At 45.6% G+C, this 18,850-nt stretch overlaps 1 protein-coding gene across 1 annotated transcript; it reads right to left on the bottom strand.

Moving 5' to 3' along the window:
- Window positions 1-318: 318 nt before the first annotated feature.
- On the bottom strand, window positions 319-18,582 carry TCFL5 (transcription factor like 5). Its single transcript, XM_061208955.1, has 6 exons — window positions 17,930-18,582; window positions 16,599-16,785; window positions 16,151-16,313; window positions 14,392-14,635; window positions 11,868-12,009; window positions 319-623 (listed from the first exon to the last, which is right to left on the bottom strand). The coding sequence occupies exons 1-6, from the start codon at window positions 18,580-18,582 to the stop codon at window positions 525-527; spliced, it is 1,488 nt and encodes a 495-aa protein (XP_061064938.1). The 3' UTR covers window positions 319-524.
- Window positions 18,583-18,850: the final 268 nt, after the last annotated feature.

Below are 18,850 nucleotides of genomic sequence, written 5' to 3'. Positions count from 1 at the left end.
TGCATTTTGCAATACAGTTCTATGCAGCTAGAAATCATTACAAGGGGAAGCGATAAACAAATGAAATAAAATGTCCAAACTACTTACAGTTAAGAACAATTTAACTTGTTCTAGTTGCTAAGGGGGCATATTTAAAATGTAAATAAAATAAGTAAAAAGCAATGTACCTTCTAAGACTAAAGAAATTACAAAGGATGTTAATTTTTTAAGTTATCATGTTAAGAAAACATGATGGAATCAGACAGATAATTGAAAAATTACTTACTATTTGTCAAGATGTCTTCATCCCCAAATGGTCTAAGAGGACATTAATGGGTAAGCATTTTGTTTCAGATAAATATTTTTACAAAATGTGCTTTCAAAGTCCCCACTGGAGTCCCATCAGCTGAATCACGTCCCTTTAGAGTTAGACTATCAGAGCTGAGTTCCAGGGTCCTAGGAAATGTTTATGGGTCACGAAGGAACAGGCGTTTACTTCCCAGGCATCAGTGTTCACATCCAGTCACTTGATCTCCATAGCTGGGCTACTCTGTACTCTCCTGTGTGGGACCCGTCACCAAGGAGTCTGGTCTGGTCAACTTTAGCCTTCTGCCAGTTTTACCGCAAAATACACTCTCAAATTCCTAAAGTTGAGAAATGACCATTAATGTACCATATGCACAGACATGAAGACTGCTATCTTCAAAAACACCAAAGGTTGAAATTAAGAGCTAAACTACTTCAAAATATATAGTTAAGGTGTCACTCACAAACGTATGTCACATCCTGTAAGGGGATACAGATGATAAAAATGAGGATTCAAACGTTTGTCTCAAATAGTTACATTTACATGTATTTTTATTTAGTTTTCCAATAGATTCTCAAAATGCCTGACCATATTGGAAACCCTTCTGATATTTTTTTAAAAAGCAGCCATATTTTTTTGTTATTTTCATTGTGGTAACACAGACATAAACTTAACCATTTTAACCATTTGTAAGTTTGCACTTCAGTGGCATTAAGTATGTTCACACTCTTGTGCAACCATCACCACCATCCATTTCCAGAACTTTCTACCACCCCACACAGACACTCTGTACCGTGATACACCCCTCCCGCCACGGGCATTTGCTGTCCCCCACCCCCGCCCCACTGAATGCTCAGTGTTAGGCGTGGCAACGGGGCCAGACCAAGAGCTAACTCCCCAGCACCCTGCTGGCCGCGGGTCAAGTTCATGCCACTATGCCTCTAAACACTTTGTAAAAGGCCTCAATTTTAATGGTTGAGTCAGTCTCAAGCTCACAAAAAGAGAAGGCAGGTGCAAGCAGACAACCCGAAGCTCATCGGCCTCCAGGAAACAAAAGACATGGGTCTGCAAGATGCAGAAGGTGGGGCGTCCTGCAGGACGCAGTATTCACGTTACTGAACCCAGCTTGGGTCCGCTCGCCCACGTGCAGCATTACATGTCATGATTAGTTATACTCTGTGACAACTTCAGCAGAGAATTTTTTTCCATATAATGTTTTTCGTGTAATTTAATATACTAAATAATCTTCATTAGTTTAATATTTCTCTCTTAGATGCCTCAGGAGCCCTCTGGAAAATTCAAAGTCAGCTAGAGAGGGAAACTTACAACCTGTTGTCAAAAGCAGCTCAATATTCCAGGAAAACTTTGCTTTCTTAACAGAGAGAGAAAACCACATCCAGTCTTGCACCAGCTTACTTTTAATAGCAAAGTTCATTTACTTAATTAAATTCAATCTAATATGAGCCAATCTTGACCCCATGCAAAACTCTTTCCTTAAGGTTCCTTTTCCACAAACCTCCCATCACTTTCTGTATCCATATTAGTTTGTCCCTTATTTTTTCTCTATCCAGAAACAACCAGCTCTGGGACAAAATTATTCTCCCTTTTTTCCCTTAACAAAGATATTTCTATTCTTTTTTGGCTACACCACATGACATGCGGGATCTTAGTTCCCTGACCAGGGATCAAACTCTTGCCCCCTGCAGTGGAAGTGCGGAGTCTTAACCACTGGACCGCTGGGGAAGCACCTAACCCACTTTCTTTACACACTGAAATTCTTCCCTTATTACTTTTAGTAACTTAATTACATATGTATTACAATTTTTAATCCTTAAAAACTTTAATCTCTACTGAAAACCAAGAAGCAAGTAATTGAACTGTTCTTTATACCAGCATGTTTTGATTGGCAAACTTACGAACACATTCTATAACCTCTAAAAGCATACATTTTCCTATAGTACAATTTTTCTCTTTAATGTGGTACAAGACATGTATCTAATAAGCCCAAACATCTTTAGTTTTTTTCTCTCTCATAAGAAGACAAGAGAAGGTAAACTCAGACTTCTCTAGCAATGTTCCAGTATTTTATCTTAATGAAAAATGACTTAGACCTTTAATGAATTTCCATCATATAACTTAATTTAGCAAAACTAAAGTTTCAAGTTACCAAAAATCTGGAAAAACTAATACACGATTATTCCTAAAGAGTTCACCTGAAAGCTTTTATCCCATTTATCTCTATTTTATTACTTATGACAATATTATATACAGACGTCCATCCATCCATCCATCCAGAGATCTCATAGCTTATATTTCAATACAAAACTTATTAGTTTATAAATTTTATCCCATTTTCCCTCTCTATTGTAAAACAGCCCTAACTGCATAATAGTAGCATAATTTAAGGATCCATTAACAGGCCACTTCTTTCCTGAATCTATGGAGTATTATGGCCAGGCCATGTTACAAAGGAAAATCATTTTTTTACACTTTATTTGTTTGTGACTGAAAGTGGTCCAGTTCTGGAGAATGCACCCCAAGGGGCTGCATTCAGGAAATAAGCTTGAGTTCCCATACCAGCACACTTACACACAAGACAAATGCACACACACACACGTGCACACACACACACACACACACACACGAAGAACAAAATCTAATTCCCGCAGGACAAAAACAAAGAGTGAAGTCCAACAATTCCCTCAAGTTCCCAAATGAGGGTTCCTGTTTTAATAACAAACAAAATGCAAATGAAAAGATAGGAAATCATGACCTCACGTGTCATGGCAACTCACCCAGCAAATGTAAAACTTTATAACAGTTGGAACAAGTTAAATTTACCTACTTGAGTTTAAAAAGGCTCTGTCCCCTTTTTTCCTTTTGATTTGAAGTTCTACTAATTAACCCAGGCTGAAGTCTCAGGCAATGTGGGTTGTTTGCATTTCAAAGACATGATAAGAGTTATGGCTTCAAGCTTTCTCCGAGTAATATTTTTGTTCTCTGAGGGTCAGAATTCTGAGAAAATATTTAAGCCAGCTTTCTCTAACTGCACATGCAGAAAAGAACCAGGTTTGGAATTTCAAAAGAGTTTCATCTTAACCAATTTTCTGCAGAGTCTGAAGAAAGTTGTGGCCATGTGGTGTTAGAAAAAACATTTTTCTTTTTATAGGAGCATAGCTGAACATTTACCAGTTTGGTAAAATACACCCTAGACTACGAGATGGAACAGAGCTCTGATCACTCATTTCTTAATTATTCATGGCCGGTGTTGTCAAATATCAAGCCAACAAACAAACCAATGCAACGGAAAACAGTCTCTCAGGGTCAAAGTTCCCTAGTCCCAAAAAGGGAAATTCCCAACCAATGCCCCATCAGAGACAAAGCCAAATGACCAGGCTTCCCTGGTGGTGCAATGGTTAAGAATCTGCCTGCCAATACAAGGGACACGGGTTTGAGTCCTGGTCTGGGAAGATCCCACAGGCCGCGGAGCAGCTAAGCCCGTGTGCCACAACTACTGAGCCTGCGCTCTAGAGCCCTCGAGCCACCACTACTGAGCCCGCGTGCCACAACTGCTGAAGCCCACGCGCCTAGAGCCCGAGCTCCGCAACAAGAGAAGCCACGGCAATGAGAAGCTCGCGCACCGCAACGAAGAGTAGCCCCCACTCGCCACAACGAGAGAAAGCCACGTGCAGCAACGAAGACCCAATGCAGCCAAAAATAAATAAATAAATTTATAAAAATTTAAAAAAAAAGCCAAATGACCAAGCCTTAGTCCAAAAGGGAAAATCCCAACCAATATTCTGCTATAGAAGTCAACGTGATAGGGAAGAATACTCTGGTGTCACCACACGTGAGCTCCATTACTTACCAAAGACATCTCAACCTGCCAATGCGAGTGCCTTGTTTCTTTTACCACAAAAATCAAAAGCGCCGTGGGCCAAGGACAGCTGGTTGGTGGCAAGGTCTTGGGGCTGCCCCTGAGACGAAGGTGCTCAGGCAGCTGCTGAACAAGATCCATCTCAGTCACCAAAACTGTCACCAAACCAAGTCGGGTCCACTCACCCACACACAGTAAAGACAATCTACTGACACCAGGTTGTGGTGAAGGATAGAGCAACGTTTATTGCAGGCACCAAACAAGGAGTTCAGATTTTAGAGCATGAACACTGATCACTAGACAAGTCTAAGTTCACCTCCTGTCTTCTTATGAGAGAGAAAAACAACTAAAGATGTTTGGGTTTATTAGACACACGTCTTGTACCACATTAAAGAGAAAAACTGTGCTATAGGAAAACGTATGTTTTTAGAGGTGTGTTCATAAGTTTGCCCATCAAAACATGCTGATATAAAGAAAAGTTCAATTACTTGCTTCTTGGTTTTCAGTAGAGATTAAAGTTTTTAAGGGTTAAAAATTGTAATACATATGTAATTAAACTACTAAAAGTAATAAGGGAAGCATTTCAGTGTGTAAAGAAAGTAGGATATACATTGTCAGTGAGAGAAGGTATAAAGGATGGAAATATCTTTGTTAAGGGAAAAAAGGGAGAATAATTTTGTCCCAGAGCTGGTTGTTTCTGGATGGGGAAAAAATAAGGGACAAACTAATATAGACACAGAAAGTGATGAAAGGTTTGTAGAAAAGGAACCTTAAGGAAAGAGTTTTGCATGGGGTCAAGATTGGCTCATATTAGATTGAATTTAATTAAGTAGATGAACTTTGCTATTAAAAGTAAGCTGGTGCAAGACTGGATGTGGTTTTCTCTCTCTGTTAAGAGAGCAAAGTTTTCCTGGAATATTGAGCTGCTTTTGACAACAGGTTGTAAGTTTCCCTCTCTAGCTGACTTTGAGTTTTCCAAAGGGCTCCTGAGGCATCTCAGAGAGAAATATTAAACTAATGAAGATTATTTAGTATATTAAATTACACGAAAAACATTATATGGAAAAAAATTCTCTGCTGAAGTTGTCACAGAGTATAACTAATCATGACATGTAATACCGTGCATGGGCAAGCGGACCCAAGTTCAGTTCGGTAACAATGTTTGGCACCCCAGATGGGCTGGAAATCCCATCTGGGTCACCAAAAATTGTTACCGAACTGAATTTGGGTCCACTCACCCGCGCACAGTAAGGTCAATCTACTGACACTGGGTTGTGGTGAAAGAAAGTGCAGCATTTATTGCAGGTGCCAAACAAGAAGTTCAGGTCTTTTGAGCATTAGCTGCCCAGACTCCTTGTTTGGCACCTGCAATAAACGCTGCACTTCTTTTCACCGCAACCGGTGTCAGCAAATTGGCTTTACTGTGCGCAGGCAAGTGGACCCAAATTTGGTTCAGTAACATTCAGCCTCATCAATAAACAAACAGCAAGGAAAATAGGAAAGGGGAGCCATAACAGATTAAAAGATATTTAAGAGCTATGAACCAAATGCAGTGTTTGGATACTGATTTAAGTAAGTCAACAGTAAAAAGACAGTTGTGAGCCAATCAGAGAAATCTGGACAGGGATGGAGATTAAGGAAGATGATGATGATGTGGTTGTGCTTTTAAACAGCCCTTTTCTTTTTAGAGATACATTTGTGAATGAAAATGATATGACATCTGGAAATGCTTTAAAATAATTCAGTGATGGTGGGAGGATGGGGATGTATAGGTGAAACAAAGTTATGCCTGAAGCTGAGTTATTGGACACGGGAGTTCATCATTTTAGTCTCTCCGTTTTTGTGCATGTATACATTTCTGTAAGTTTTTTTTTTTTTTTAAAGCATAGCATTCTTACACAATTAAGTCTAAGTTTATATATTTTTATTGTGGTAAAATATATATAACATAAAATTTGCCATTTTTTACCATTTGTAAGTGTATAATTCAGTGGCTTAAGTACATTCACAATGTTGTGTAAACATCACCACTATCTATTTCCAGCACTTTCTCATCTCCCCAAACCGAAACTCTGTCCCTGTTAAACATGTACCCTCCATCCATCCGCCTCCCCCAGTCTCTGGCACCCGCCATTCTACTTTTTGACTTTATGAATCTGATGACTCTAGGTACTTCATGTAAGTGGAATCATACAGTATTTGTCTTTTTGTGTCTGCCTTTTCCCGGTCAGCATCCTGTTTTGGAGGTCCATCCATATTGTGAGGCATGTGTCAGAACTTCATTCCTTTTCATGGCTGAATAGTAATCCATTGGCTCTACAGACATTCTGCTTATCCATTCGTCTGTTGATTGGACTGTTTCCACCACTTGGACTGTTTCTACCTTTTGGTGACTGTGAATAATGCGGCTATGGACACTGGTATACAAATATCTGTTTAAGTCCCTGCTTTCTATTCTTTTGGGTAATTTCTATTCTTTTGGATCATATGGTAATTCTATGTTTAACTTTTTGAGGAACCACCAGCTGCACCATTTTACATTCCCACCAGCAATCCCAAGGGTTGCAATTTCCCCACATCCTCACCAACACTTGTTATTTTGTTTTGTAATAGCCACAGCTAATGGGTGTGAACTGGTATCTCACATCCATTAAAGTGCTCTTGATTTGCATTTCCCTGACCATTAGTGATGTTGAGCATCTTTTCATGTGCTTATTGGCCATTTGCTTATTTTCTGTGGAGAAATGTCTATTCGAGTCCTTTGCCCATTTTTGAATTGTGCTGTCTCTTTGTTGCTGGACTACAATAGGTTTATATTTAATTTGTGTCCAGGAAGGGAAGTATAAGCGCTCTCCCTGCTGCCACTGCTCTGACTTCTGAGTCATCTGGAATGGCTGGAGCACTCCACCTGTACACACGCTAAGTGGCATCCCAACCAAGGCCATCTGCCATTTGCAACAACTGCCTATGCTCAGAAGCTATATCTGCACATAAATACATTCTAATTTCCTTCCCAAAATTTAAAAGGTTTTCAACGGGTCTTAATGCAATGTAAGATGAACCATGGTTTGATATATTGGTTTCTATATTCTGACACCCAAAGCCCAACTATAAAATATTTGCCTATATTTGAGAAGGTAGAATTTACCTTTGAGAATAACTAAATAGAAGTCAGAAGGAAGAAAATAATCATCTCTCAGATGTAAGAAAGTACTTCAAGAGATTTTCTAAACAATCATCATCATAAAATGAGGAGGATAGCCCTGGGCACCCGTCTTTATTTTGAATAGTTCTGCCAGCAGTGGGGTTAAGGTGTAGCTCAATCTAGACTCTCACGAGGTCCCTGGGACTCAGTTCATGGGCACTTGGGGTGACCGTGAAAGAGGGAGACAAGTGGACATCTCCCACCCTTGACTGCGTCAAAGGTAAGCTAGTAACTGTTACTCTGCTCTCTCAATTAGCGTCTATTTCAATGAAACTTAAGTGAAATAGCTGAGTTTTAAGGGATTTTTACAACTCATCAGACACCTTGAGATGACGTCTGGTCAAAGTTGGATATTCACATTAGATTTGTAAATAGAAGAAGGCCAATAATAAAAACTATTTTTAGTAGGAAAAAGAAAGATCGTTCCAATTACATGTCAAGAAATTATACCAAGAAGTAAGGAAGAGGAAGAAAACTGGTGTCATCTGTACAGAGAGAGGAGAGAATTAAAGGCAAAGGGTTAATGAAACCAAGAGGGGTGACAAACCTCGGGGCCCAGGTGGGAGGGTGTGCCCCCGACACTCAGCCACACTGAGCCCCACAGAGACGGGACAAGGCCAGTCGCGGTGGGAGATGCCACGGGGGCTCTCAGAACAACAGGTCTGACAGACAAGAGAGGACAGGAAAGGCCTGAACCACAATTTGTAACCTCAACCTAATAAACTTACAGAATTCGCCAGAGAATGCACGTCCTTTCCAAATAAACACAGAATTTTAAAAAATTGACCACATAAGAGGTCAACAAGTTTTTAAAAACTGCCATCTTCACTGATCAGAATGTGATAAATAAATGTGAGAAATAGATAAAAATGCTGTTCTTAAAAAGAACAGTCTTATCTACAAAACAGAAACAGACTCACAGACATAGAGAACAGACTGGTGGTTGCCAAGGGGGTGGGGGATTGATGGAGTGCGAGCTTGGGATTAGCAGATGCAAACTACTATATATAGGATGGATAAACAACAAGGTCCTAACCCTATATAGGATTACATTTCCCTGTATAGCACGGGGAACTATATTCAATATCCTGTGATAAACCATAATGGAAAAGAATATGAAAAAGAATGTATGTAGATATATACGTGTGTGTGTATATATATATATATATATATATATATTTATATTTATATTTATATTTATGTACAACTAAGTCACTTGGCTCTACAGCAGAAATTAACACAACATTGTAAATCAACTATACGTCAATAAAATAAATTTAAAATAAAAAGGACAGAGTTCCTACTGCACAGGAAAGGGAGAAGTAACAGTACAGCTGCACCTAATAACTGGGGCTGGTGCGCAAGGAAAAGTGGGTGCGGGGCGGCCCCCAGCCCAACTTCAGGTGGAGGAGGGAAGGCAAAGCAGGGGGGCAGCGCCACCATCCTGCCCAATGACTGTGATGGTGACAGGACAGAGGAGAGGGAAGCACAGAGTGAGAGACTGCCCCGCAGCCCCAGAGCCTGGCTAGGGTTCAAGGTCACGACCCCAAAATGTCACCTCACAACAACTGTGTCACCAGTGATCCTGGATTGGTGCTGGACTGGAGAAAATGGTGTAGAGGATGTTATTGGGACAAGAGGCAAAATTTGAATTAGATAAGAGTATTACACCAAGGTTAAGTGTCCTGATTTTGGCCATTGTATTCTGGTTATGTAAGATAATGTAATATTCTTTAAAATGACAGACTGAAGTGTTTGGGTGAAGTGTTTGGGTATCAAGGGGCGTGGTGCCCACAGTTTACCATCATATGGTTTAGACTGTGCGAGACAGAACAAATGGGGCAAAATGTGAACAACTAGGGGTTCTGGGTGGGCACACAAGGAGCTCTTAGCACTCATCTTGGAATTTTTCTGCAAGTTTAAAATTATATAAAAATTTTTAATTACCATAAATAAATACAACGAATCATCTAAATCCAGGGTTCTACAGGCACCTGTCTGGCCCGATCTCTTCAAAATCTCAGTGCCGTAATAGAAACTGTGGGGTAGGGAGGACTGCTACAGCTTAGAGACAGAAAAACGTCACTGAATGCAACGCAGAAGCATGGCTGGGTGCTGGTTTGGAAAAGAACGCAGCCATAAAAGTCACCTTTAGAACATCTGGGGGACATGGGAATATGGACTGGGTAGTAGATGGTATAAGAGAATGACTATCGACCTTGTGAGGTGTGAAAACGGCACTGGCGTTACGTGGGAGAGGCAGGCGTAAATATTTAGAGGTGAAGGGTCATGACATCTGTCATTGTCTTTGAAATTGTGCTGTGCACGTACACGTGTGTGTTAAACACGGTAAATGTTGACGGCTCAGACTAGGTGAGGGGAGGACAGGTGTTCAGTGAACTCCGTGCTCATTGGAAAAATAAAACAAAGGGAACCACCTGCTTGCAGACTCGTTCACCTTCTCAACTTCTCCACCTGACGCCTCCTGGGCACTGAAAACCTAGCCCGTCGGACACAGAACGTGGATTCCGCCCCACCCCATCCTGCTTCTCCACACATCTTCCCGTCTCAGGAAACAGCGCCGCCCGCCCAGCTGCTCCAGCCAGACGCCCCACCGTGGTCCCCAATTCCTCTGCCCAGCAGCCCTACACCCAGCACCGCGGGCCCTGGCCAGTCTCAGCAGAGCAGCTGCGGCCTCTGACCAGGGTCTGTGTCTCCACTCCTGCCCACCCCCAACCTCTCCTCCTGGAGTCTCTTTGCAGCATGTCAACCAGACCCCACACCGGGATGGAGGTGGTCCATTCACCCTCGACCTGTTAGCCGCTTCCCTCCAGCCCACGGGGTCTCTGTCTTATTCAAGGTGCCCCCAGTGTCTGGGACAGAAGCCTGGTTAGAGTCGGAACAGACCTGTGGGATGAGATGTGTACTGAAATAATTTAGGAAAATCACTGAAGACTTTTGTGTATCACATCTTTAAGAACAAAAATGTTCATGCAAGTAAGAGGGGGAAAGTCACTAAGGAAACAGGAAGGACACAAGGGTTTAAGCTACCTACATTCTAATTCCCCCACAAATTGCTACTGACATCACTTCAGCCTGTTTCTTGATGGGTCTTGTAATCCGACCCAGAAACAATCTACAAATTCAATGTAACTAAATTTCAGAAATATTCAGAAAGCCTAATACACATAAAAACTAATGTCCATAAGCTTTTAAACCTATTTAATCTTTGAGTATAGATAGTGACAGTTAAGTTTTTTTATTGTTGTAAACACCTTCATCATATTTGAATGAATCATACAAATAATAATTTACCACTATTAGGTACACAGAGCCAACCACTAAATCATTTTTTAAAATATAAAAGCTTTATTTTATTACAATAGACCAAGTCTATCACTAAAAAATAATGTTAAAGAGTAACCACATTATAAATAACCATAAATGATCCAATCAGCACAAACTTGACACAGGTATTGCTTTAAAAGGCAATTAAATATACAATGAAAATAAGGAACTTGATGAAATTACGAAACACACAAGATGGAAATGCACGTGGGCACAGAAAAGGGAAACGGAGAAGACAAACTCTTAGCACTCAGCCCAAGGTGCCTCATTCCAGGCAGCCTGGGGCGCTCGGCCGGCGGCTCCCCGAGGATCTAGATACGGAAGGCTCTTTTTAAAAAGGTTCCACGTTTATAGTGCCAACCTCAGCTCAGTTCTCTAATGAGACTCGTGCTGCCGTCAACGGCAGCGACCACACGACAGCCGGGCCAGCAGCAAAACCAGGGTGCTCTTCGCTAAGGCCTCATCCCACGCGCCCTGATCCCCCGAGTTCTGAGGCCGGTACCTGGACCCAAGGTCCCCCCAAGGCAGAGCACAGAAGCCAATGCAGGGGATGTTCTCTCATCTGAACCCCCAAGAAGGGGGCAGGTGGGACCCTCACTCAACCCAGCATCCGCTCCCACCGGGAGCCCAGCTGGCCTGCAGGGAATCAATGGCTCCTCGGCCCAGACAGACAGGGTCAAGGTCGAGCTGGCTGTACTAAGGAACTGAGATGCTCGAGCCCCCGAGTCGCCCCCGATCCCCCAGGCCGCAGCGTTTCTCTTCTCTGCCTTCTGAACGTGTTTGAAATCCAGACTATTTATTTGACATTTAATTGCCTCTTTCTTTTTTCTATTTGTGCTTTATCCCTTTCACAACATCTTCTGAGGAGGGAAAAATAAAAATCATATCCTACAGGCAGGTCTCTGAAACCCCTTTAAGCCCCCAAACAATCCACTGCACAGGCAGGTGCCTAACTGCTAGCTGACCACAAATCCAGGCTGCGGTTAGTACCTTGATAAGTGAGGAGCAGGGCATTATTCACACCAGACTCAGCATCTGACATTTGGTTCCACGAAACAAAGGACAGTTTGGGACATCTTAGAGGAAAAAGGATAAAAAACAACACTGATACATTTACAGGATTCTGAAAATCTCCTGGCCTAGATACTAACCTTTTTAAGAGAATCTCCATGTCTTTCCTGAATATATTTCAGGAACGCTGTGGTCCACTGCAGAGTCGTTGCCTTATCGGTCTCGGCGTTGCAGAACGGGACTAAAAGATTCAACTCATCACAACAAATGCGGATTCTGCGCCTACAGTCAAAACCCAAAGTAATCACATAGAGAAGCTGAAGCAGAACAAAGGAATAAAGCAGGTGTCTGTGTGTCTTGAGGAATCAGCTCGCGGCCTGGCCACTGAGAGCGTAGGAAAGGCAGCCCCCCACCTCGGGGCTCCCCTCTACAGCGGCCAGCCCCCCTCAGCGGCCCACTAAGCCCAGCTGCGCTCCCTGGAAACGTTCCCGTTTACTTCTCCTGGGCCAGGAGCAAGGACCAGGTCCAAGTCTCTAGACCAAGGATGGACCCAAACCCCCTGAAATTGGAAGCAAAATTGTGTGTGTGTTTCTTCTGGGCAGAACATTCTTTCACTCACCTGCCCTCCAGGTGCCAAGGAAGTTACAGAAGCTAGGATTCACAGCTTTGATTCTCCAAGGGGCCCCAGTTCATAAAGGACCACAGACTACCAGCCTGTTAATATCCCCAAACCCGGTCTTTTTAGGGATGATTTACGTCACAACTGGAGTCTTAGACCATTTTTAACTTTTACGTATTACATTCAGATAATACAGTCTTTGTTTCTATTTCCCCACCTGTACACTCAGAACTTGAGAGCAAACTTTGTAAGGTAACAACAGCAGGCATTCACTAGATGCTCTGTAACTGCAGGCACCGGGCCAGACACTACATTTCAGCTTGTTTAATTCTTGTGTCCCATCTACGCAGTAGGTAATATCCCTATTTTATAGACGAGAGACTCAGATGGAGAGGTAAAGAATGTTTAGGAGGTTGTTAGACTAGGAAATGGCAGAGTAAGAATTAAAACTTTTACCGTCAACACATAGTACGTATAAGGCTTTTCTTCAGATGGTAGGTATTCAGTAAATGTTTATTAAATAAATATAAACAATGCCCGTTATAATTCACGGTGAGTTCAGTGATGCCCTTCACTTGGCGTGTATGTGCGGACACATCCTTAGGAAAGGTATCTAGCTGCCTAGCTTTAATATATCCCTTTCAAGAAATAAATTTCCACTGCTCAGCACTGTCGGTTCAGAGGTGAGTATTTGTCTTGCTCTATTCCTGAGCCTAAAACAGAAACTGGTACAAAGTACTCAGTAAATGACTAAGTTAATTAATTATATGTTAGGGAATCATCCCGTACCCAGCTATCACGGAAAAATTAACCATCTTTTGCTTCTACACAGAACAGCACAAATAAAATCCACAGATAAAACAACTTACATAAGCTGTAACTTCCTCCTTCTTCAATATCCTTAAAGGAACCAAGCAAAACTGAGTAACCCGGCGTGCAGGCGGACTCCCTCCCAGGAAGGCTGCCCCGGCCAGCACCTGGGAACTTAGATTTCGGGGGGGGGGTTCCCACCACCATTGGTCACTGGCTTATGCTAAACACCAGCTTTCCTTCTGGGCGGCTGGGATTTGGCCGCATGCCAGGTAGGGAATGCTCCCCCGCCACGACCAGCCCCCAGTAGGATTCAGGGCCCCGAGCCTCTAAGGAGCTCTGCTGTCCGGGAGCATGTCATCAGTGCTGGGGGGGTGACAGGCATCCTCAGTGGCTCCGCTGAGAGGTGTTCTGGGGAGCTGGCGCCTGGGGCCCCTAGACCTCTCCCCATGCGCCTCTGCTGACTTTGCTGGGTTCTTTGTCCAAAATAAATCAAAGCCATGAGTCCTCCTAATGAATCATCAAACCTGGGGGTGGTCTTGGGTACCCCCATCCACCTAGCAAAGCAAGGTGACCGTCGACTCTTGCCAGCTTTCCCTCCCTCGAACACAGAAATGGCTACACCGTTGTTTTCGACAAAAAGGTGCCTGTTGCCTCCACCGACTGTCATCCGCTTGGCGCCTAAGACAACTGTCCCCCGACCCCGCGCCTAAGACAACTGTCCCCCCCGACCCCGCGCCTAAGACAACTGTCCCCCCGACCCCGCACCTAAGACAGCTGTCCCCCCGACCCCGCGCCTAAGACAACTGTCCCCCCGACCCCGCGCCTAAGACAACTGTCCCCCCGACCCCGCGCCTAAGACAACTGTCCCCCGACCCCGCGCCTAAGACAACTGTCCCCCCGACCCCGCGCCTAAGACAACTGTCCCCCGACCCCGCGCCTAAGACAACTGTCCCCCGACCCCGCGCCTAAGACAACTGTCCCCCCCGACCCCGCACCTAAGACAACTGTCCCCCCGACCCCGCGCCTAAGACAACTGTCCCCCCGACCCCGCACCTAAGACAGCTGTCCCCCCGACCCCGCACCTAAGACAACTGTCCCCCCGACCCCGCACCTAAGACAGCTGTCCCCCCGACCCCGCGCCTAAGACAACTGTCCCCCCGACCCCGCGCCTAAGACAGCTGTCCCCCCGACCCCGCGCCTAAGACAACTGCCCCCCCGACCCCGCGCATTACCTTCTATCTCTTTCCATGCGGTTGTGCCTCTCCCTGCGCTGGGACCTGCCCCCCTGGGGCCCGCTCTGGGGCTGCTCCCCGAGGGCGGCCTGGGACGACGCCACCGACTGCCAAGCACCCTGCGCCGCTGTGGAGCCTTCACCCACGTTCTGGAGCTCTCCAAGGGCTCTTCGTTCTATGTTTGTGTCCAACTGACGCATCCTGCTCCGACTCCTCTTATTTATTGCTTGTTTACATAGCGCTTCTTCTTTGCAAAAGAAGGAAAAAGCGGTATTTTAATTGTTTTGTTCTTCTAAACTTACCCTCGTGAAGGCTGAACATACTTTTTGGTATTTTCGATCCAAGATATAAACATGAATGGGTAAGGAGCACACAGAACCGAACAGGAAGCACTCCAAAATTCCACAGGAACAGTCGGCACAAGGCCCTAGGTTTCAAACTATAAAACTGAACATAAACTCAATTAAAACACCCCAGGTATTATGTAATCAATACAGCTTGTCAAAAGTCCCCCTTTTAAATCAACAGACATTTTAACTGTCATCTATGAATAAAAAAACCAAGACGTTGTTTGATTTTTCTGATATTCAGAATGGGGAAAAAAAAAAACCAACCTAGAAATATTTTCTCCAAAAGATTTTCTTGATATGCAATTATTCTAATACGACAATTGATATTCTAACTGCAATGCTCAGAAGAGGACAAAACCTAAGTGGTTTAGGATTAGACATGCCCTCACCTTACAAGTGAGATTCCCCCCACAAAAGGAGTAATCACATCACAGCTTTGACCTGTGCTACAGAAATATGTCCAATTTCTATCAAAGTACAGCAGGCGTCTAATTAGTACCTGTGGTGATGTGCATTCCCGAGGTACCGTACAAAGCCAAACCCTCTACAGCGAAAGAATCACTTAACACAAATTTCAGAATGGTGATAACTTTTCAAAAGACATAGAGAGGAATTCACAAGTACTGGTAATATTTTGGTTCTTCAGCTGAGTAGTCAGTACAGGGACTATTTTAATAGTAACCTTTATACCTTACAAATGTTAACGTATACTTTCGCGAGCAATGTCATAAGAATAAGGGAAAATTAATCACTGGCGTGGGAGAAAGAAGGAGAGCTCCATCCCTACCCTGTCTTTATCAGCTCTTGAAAAGCTGAGTGTAAGCTGTGTTATTGTTGGATAACTCGAAAAAGAATGTTTTCCAGGAAAAACGGATTGAAGGTTAACGTCAGGGGTAAGCAAAGTTTGCCTTCAGAAGTTTCTTTATTTCTAAAACTTTCTGTATCACCTCATGGCCTCTTGCTCCCAATTCAATCCTTTGCCCATCTGCAGATCGTCCCCTAAAGCTCTGAGCGGATTTCAGACTCCTGCCTCACTCATGAAGTATGAAATAAGAGAAAAAAAAAAAAAACCCTAAAAGTGCTGTCAGTAACTTGAAGGTAACGAAAATGTACCTAAGTCTATCATTTTTCTGTTTAAGGAGGTTACTGTTAGGAAAAAGCAGCCCCTAAACTCAACGTCTCCAGGCCAAGTATAAACGTGATGTTCAAAATTCGCAAGGATGTTCAAAGTGAGGTGACTGGGCAGAGGGACGGAAGGATTCCTAAGATGCAAGCAGACTTCCCAGATCGTTTCATTTGTTTATAAACCACCTCTCTCCCCTCCCCCACCCATGGCCCCCCCCAAAAAAGGGGGCAAAGACATCAGGCAGGAGGAGAAAGCACCTGCCAGCTTCTGTTTTATCGCTTACCTCCTACTTTAATCCAAACTTGCTCAGGCAAAGCTTTGTTTCTACTACCCAAAGTCTGTTTAGTGGATTCAATTTCTTGCTGATAACAGAAAGAAAATGCTCTCGGCAATCCAATATCCTGATGCTTGGTAGCTTCAAGTACAGAACACGAGTTACTAGAACTCTGGAAAAAAATGAAGCAACAGGAACTTTATCAACAGGTGACAATCTCCTTTCTACGCACAAATAAAATGCACTTTAATAGAAGTAACGTCAAAGCTATTCACATGAACTTGAAGAAGTTTAGGTGCACTAAGGATTTTTAAATATCCCCGAACCACATAAATACTCTCAATTTTAAAAAGTTATTGAGCTCAATGAAAGTAAAAAAAAATCCTTGGGACCTAACTAAAATACAATTTATCCATTTAATACAAAAGAGCAAAGCTTCGCAAATCATTTTCCCTACCTGTGTTTGTGAAAGATTAGAATTTCCACTAGTAGAGCAACTATTTGCAGTAAACAGAGGGTATGTAAATTGCAGAGCAGTAGTTGCTGCAGCAGTTTTATTTTTCACTAATGTTGTACATTTGTTTTGTTGCTGATGAAGAGGAACATTCATTAATTCAGATGGATGGCGAATAAGAGTTACCAAACTGCCAAGACAAAAGAAACCCAGAAACACATGAAGAGTATGTGGCAGATAAGTTTCCTGAAACACCACAATCACTAACTATCACACTCTAATGGTTAACATTTGATTTTCTAGATAGGAACTCGAATCTGTTACCATGAATGCCCCCCATCATGGAAATCTCTACAAAACAATTATCAGCTAGTGTTGTAGGGGACAAGTTCAAACTTTCTTCCTCACACTGGAAGGTGTGGCTGTGTGTCATCTTTTAGTTACACCTCCCTTCCCATCACACTTCTGACACCAATCTCTGTTTTTTTGGCCATCCTCCAAAATCTGACGACTACGGGCAAAACGGGGAAAACTACAGGGTGGAGACAGACAGAAAGCTGAGGAGACACCCTAGCAGACAGGCTACTCCTCTCCGAGAGTTGTTGCTGCGAGATCACTTATGGGCTGGCAGTCTGGCTGAAGGATGAAGCTGCATTTTACACTCAAAGCCTCACAACACGACGTCTTTCCTCCCAGGGGATGCATCTGTGCAAGGAGAGGTCAGCCTCAACCTGAGTCAACAGAGGGGGAAGCAGAGGTCTCTCCTGACACTTAGGTGGGTGATTTGGGGGCAAAACCTTTGTTCCTCAAGAACATGTGTGCACTTAACTCATCTCTCTTCCACATGCAGACGCAGAGTGCACACCACAAAGGTAATGCTGCAGGGTGTGTACTTAATATCTGCTTGCTGTGCTTGCACAGAGCACACAAACTTTCAGCTCAGCCTCCAGACCCACTGAGGTCTGCTCCCTGTTAAGATGCAAGCTGCAGTGAGGCCGCTGGCCTCTGCACAGGACCCTGGTCTACACCCGGACCCAGGCTAGTGTCTCCCTGCAGACGACCCTGGTTACACCCGGACCCAGGCTGGTGGCCTCTGCACAGGACCCTGGTCTACACCCGGACCCCGGCTGGTGCTTCTCTGCACAGGACCCTGGTCTACACCCGGACCCCGGCTGGTGCTTCTCTGCACAGAACCCTGGTTTACACCCGGACCCAGGCTGGTGCCTCTCTGCAGAGGACCCTAGTTACACCCGAACCCAGGCTGGTGGTCTCTGCAGAGGACCCTGGTCTACACCCTGACCCAGCCGGGCTCGCTCCCTGGGGGATGCACCCACTTGTTGAGCGCCATGCCGGTCTCGGGGGGATCCGCGCCGCGCAGGGCTGGCGGGGGCTCGGCGGGGATGCTGTTGAAGCGGTCCTCCAGGCGGACGCGCACTGCCGATTTGGCCCGCGCCTCGGGCGCGCCCTCCACGTTCTCCTTGCCGGCGCCGTCGGGCGCCTTGGGCCGGGGTGCGCCGGCGCCCGGGCCGTCTGCGCCCGGCGTCTTCTCGGCGGCGGGGGGCGCGCCCGCCTCGCTCAGCAGCATCATGCGCAGCTCCTGGAAGTCGATGTGGCCCAGGCACTGGTTGGCGCCCGCGAAGCCGCCATCGGCCAGCGCAGGCGGGCACAGCACCGGGTACACGGGCTGCGCGCCCCCCGCCGCCGCGCCCCCCGCCGCCGCCGCGAAGCCCCCCGCCGCCGCGCCCGGCGCCGCCGCCGCCAGGAAAGCCGAGTTGAGGCGCGTCTCGAGCTCGCCGTCGGCCGCCGCCGCCTCCATGTGCGAGTAGAGGATGTGCTGCAGCTGCGTGTACTCGACCTCGGTCATCTCCACAAGGCTCAGGTCGGTGGTCGTGACACTCAGCCCCGCCTCGCCCAGCGCCGCGTCCGCGCCCTCGGGGCCCGCCAGCCCGCCCGCCTGCGGCGGCTCCCGCTGCCCGGGGCCCGACATGCCGGCGCCAACGGCGTGGGGCGCGCGGGCGGGCCGGCGGGGCCAGGCCGGGCGGGCGGGCGGGAGCACGGAAACCGCCGGCCGCAGCGCGCCTGCGCCGCCCGCCTGCAACGGCAGCCCCTCCCCGGCGCGGCCCCGCCCCTGCCCGCGGCCCCGCCCCGCGGCCCGGCCGCACCAACCGCCCGCCCCGCCCCCGCCGCGGCGCCCCCTCCCGAGCTGCGCGCGCAGGTCGGGGGCGCGGGGGTCGGGCGGCGAGGCTGCGGGGCGC

The sequence above is a fragment of the Eubalaena glacialis genome, chromosome 13, assembly GCF_028564815.1.
Source record: "Eubalaena glacialis isolate mEubGla1 chromosome 13, mEubGla1.1.hap2.+ XY, whole genome shotgun sequence".
In the NCBI taxonomy this organism is placed as follows: domain Eukaryota; kingdom Metazoa; phylum Chordata; class Mammalia; order Artiodactyla; family Balaenidae; genus Eubalaena; species Eubalaena glacialis.
The sequence above is the reverse complement of the archived record's forward strand: the minus strand, read 5'-3'. Positions and strand labels throughout refer to the sequence as shown.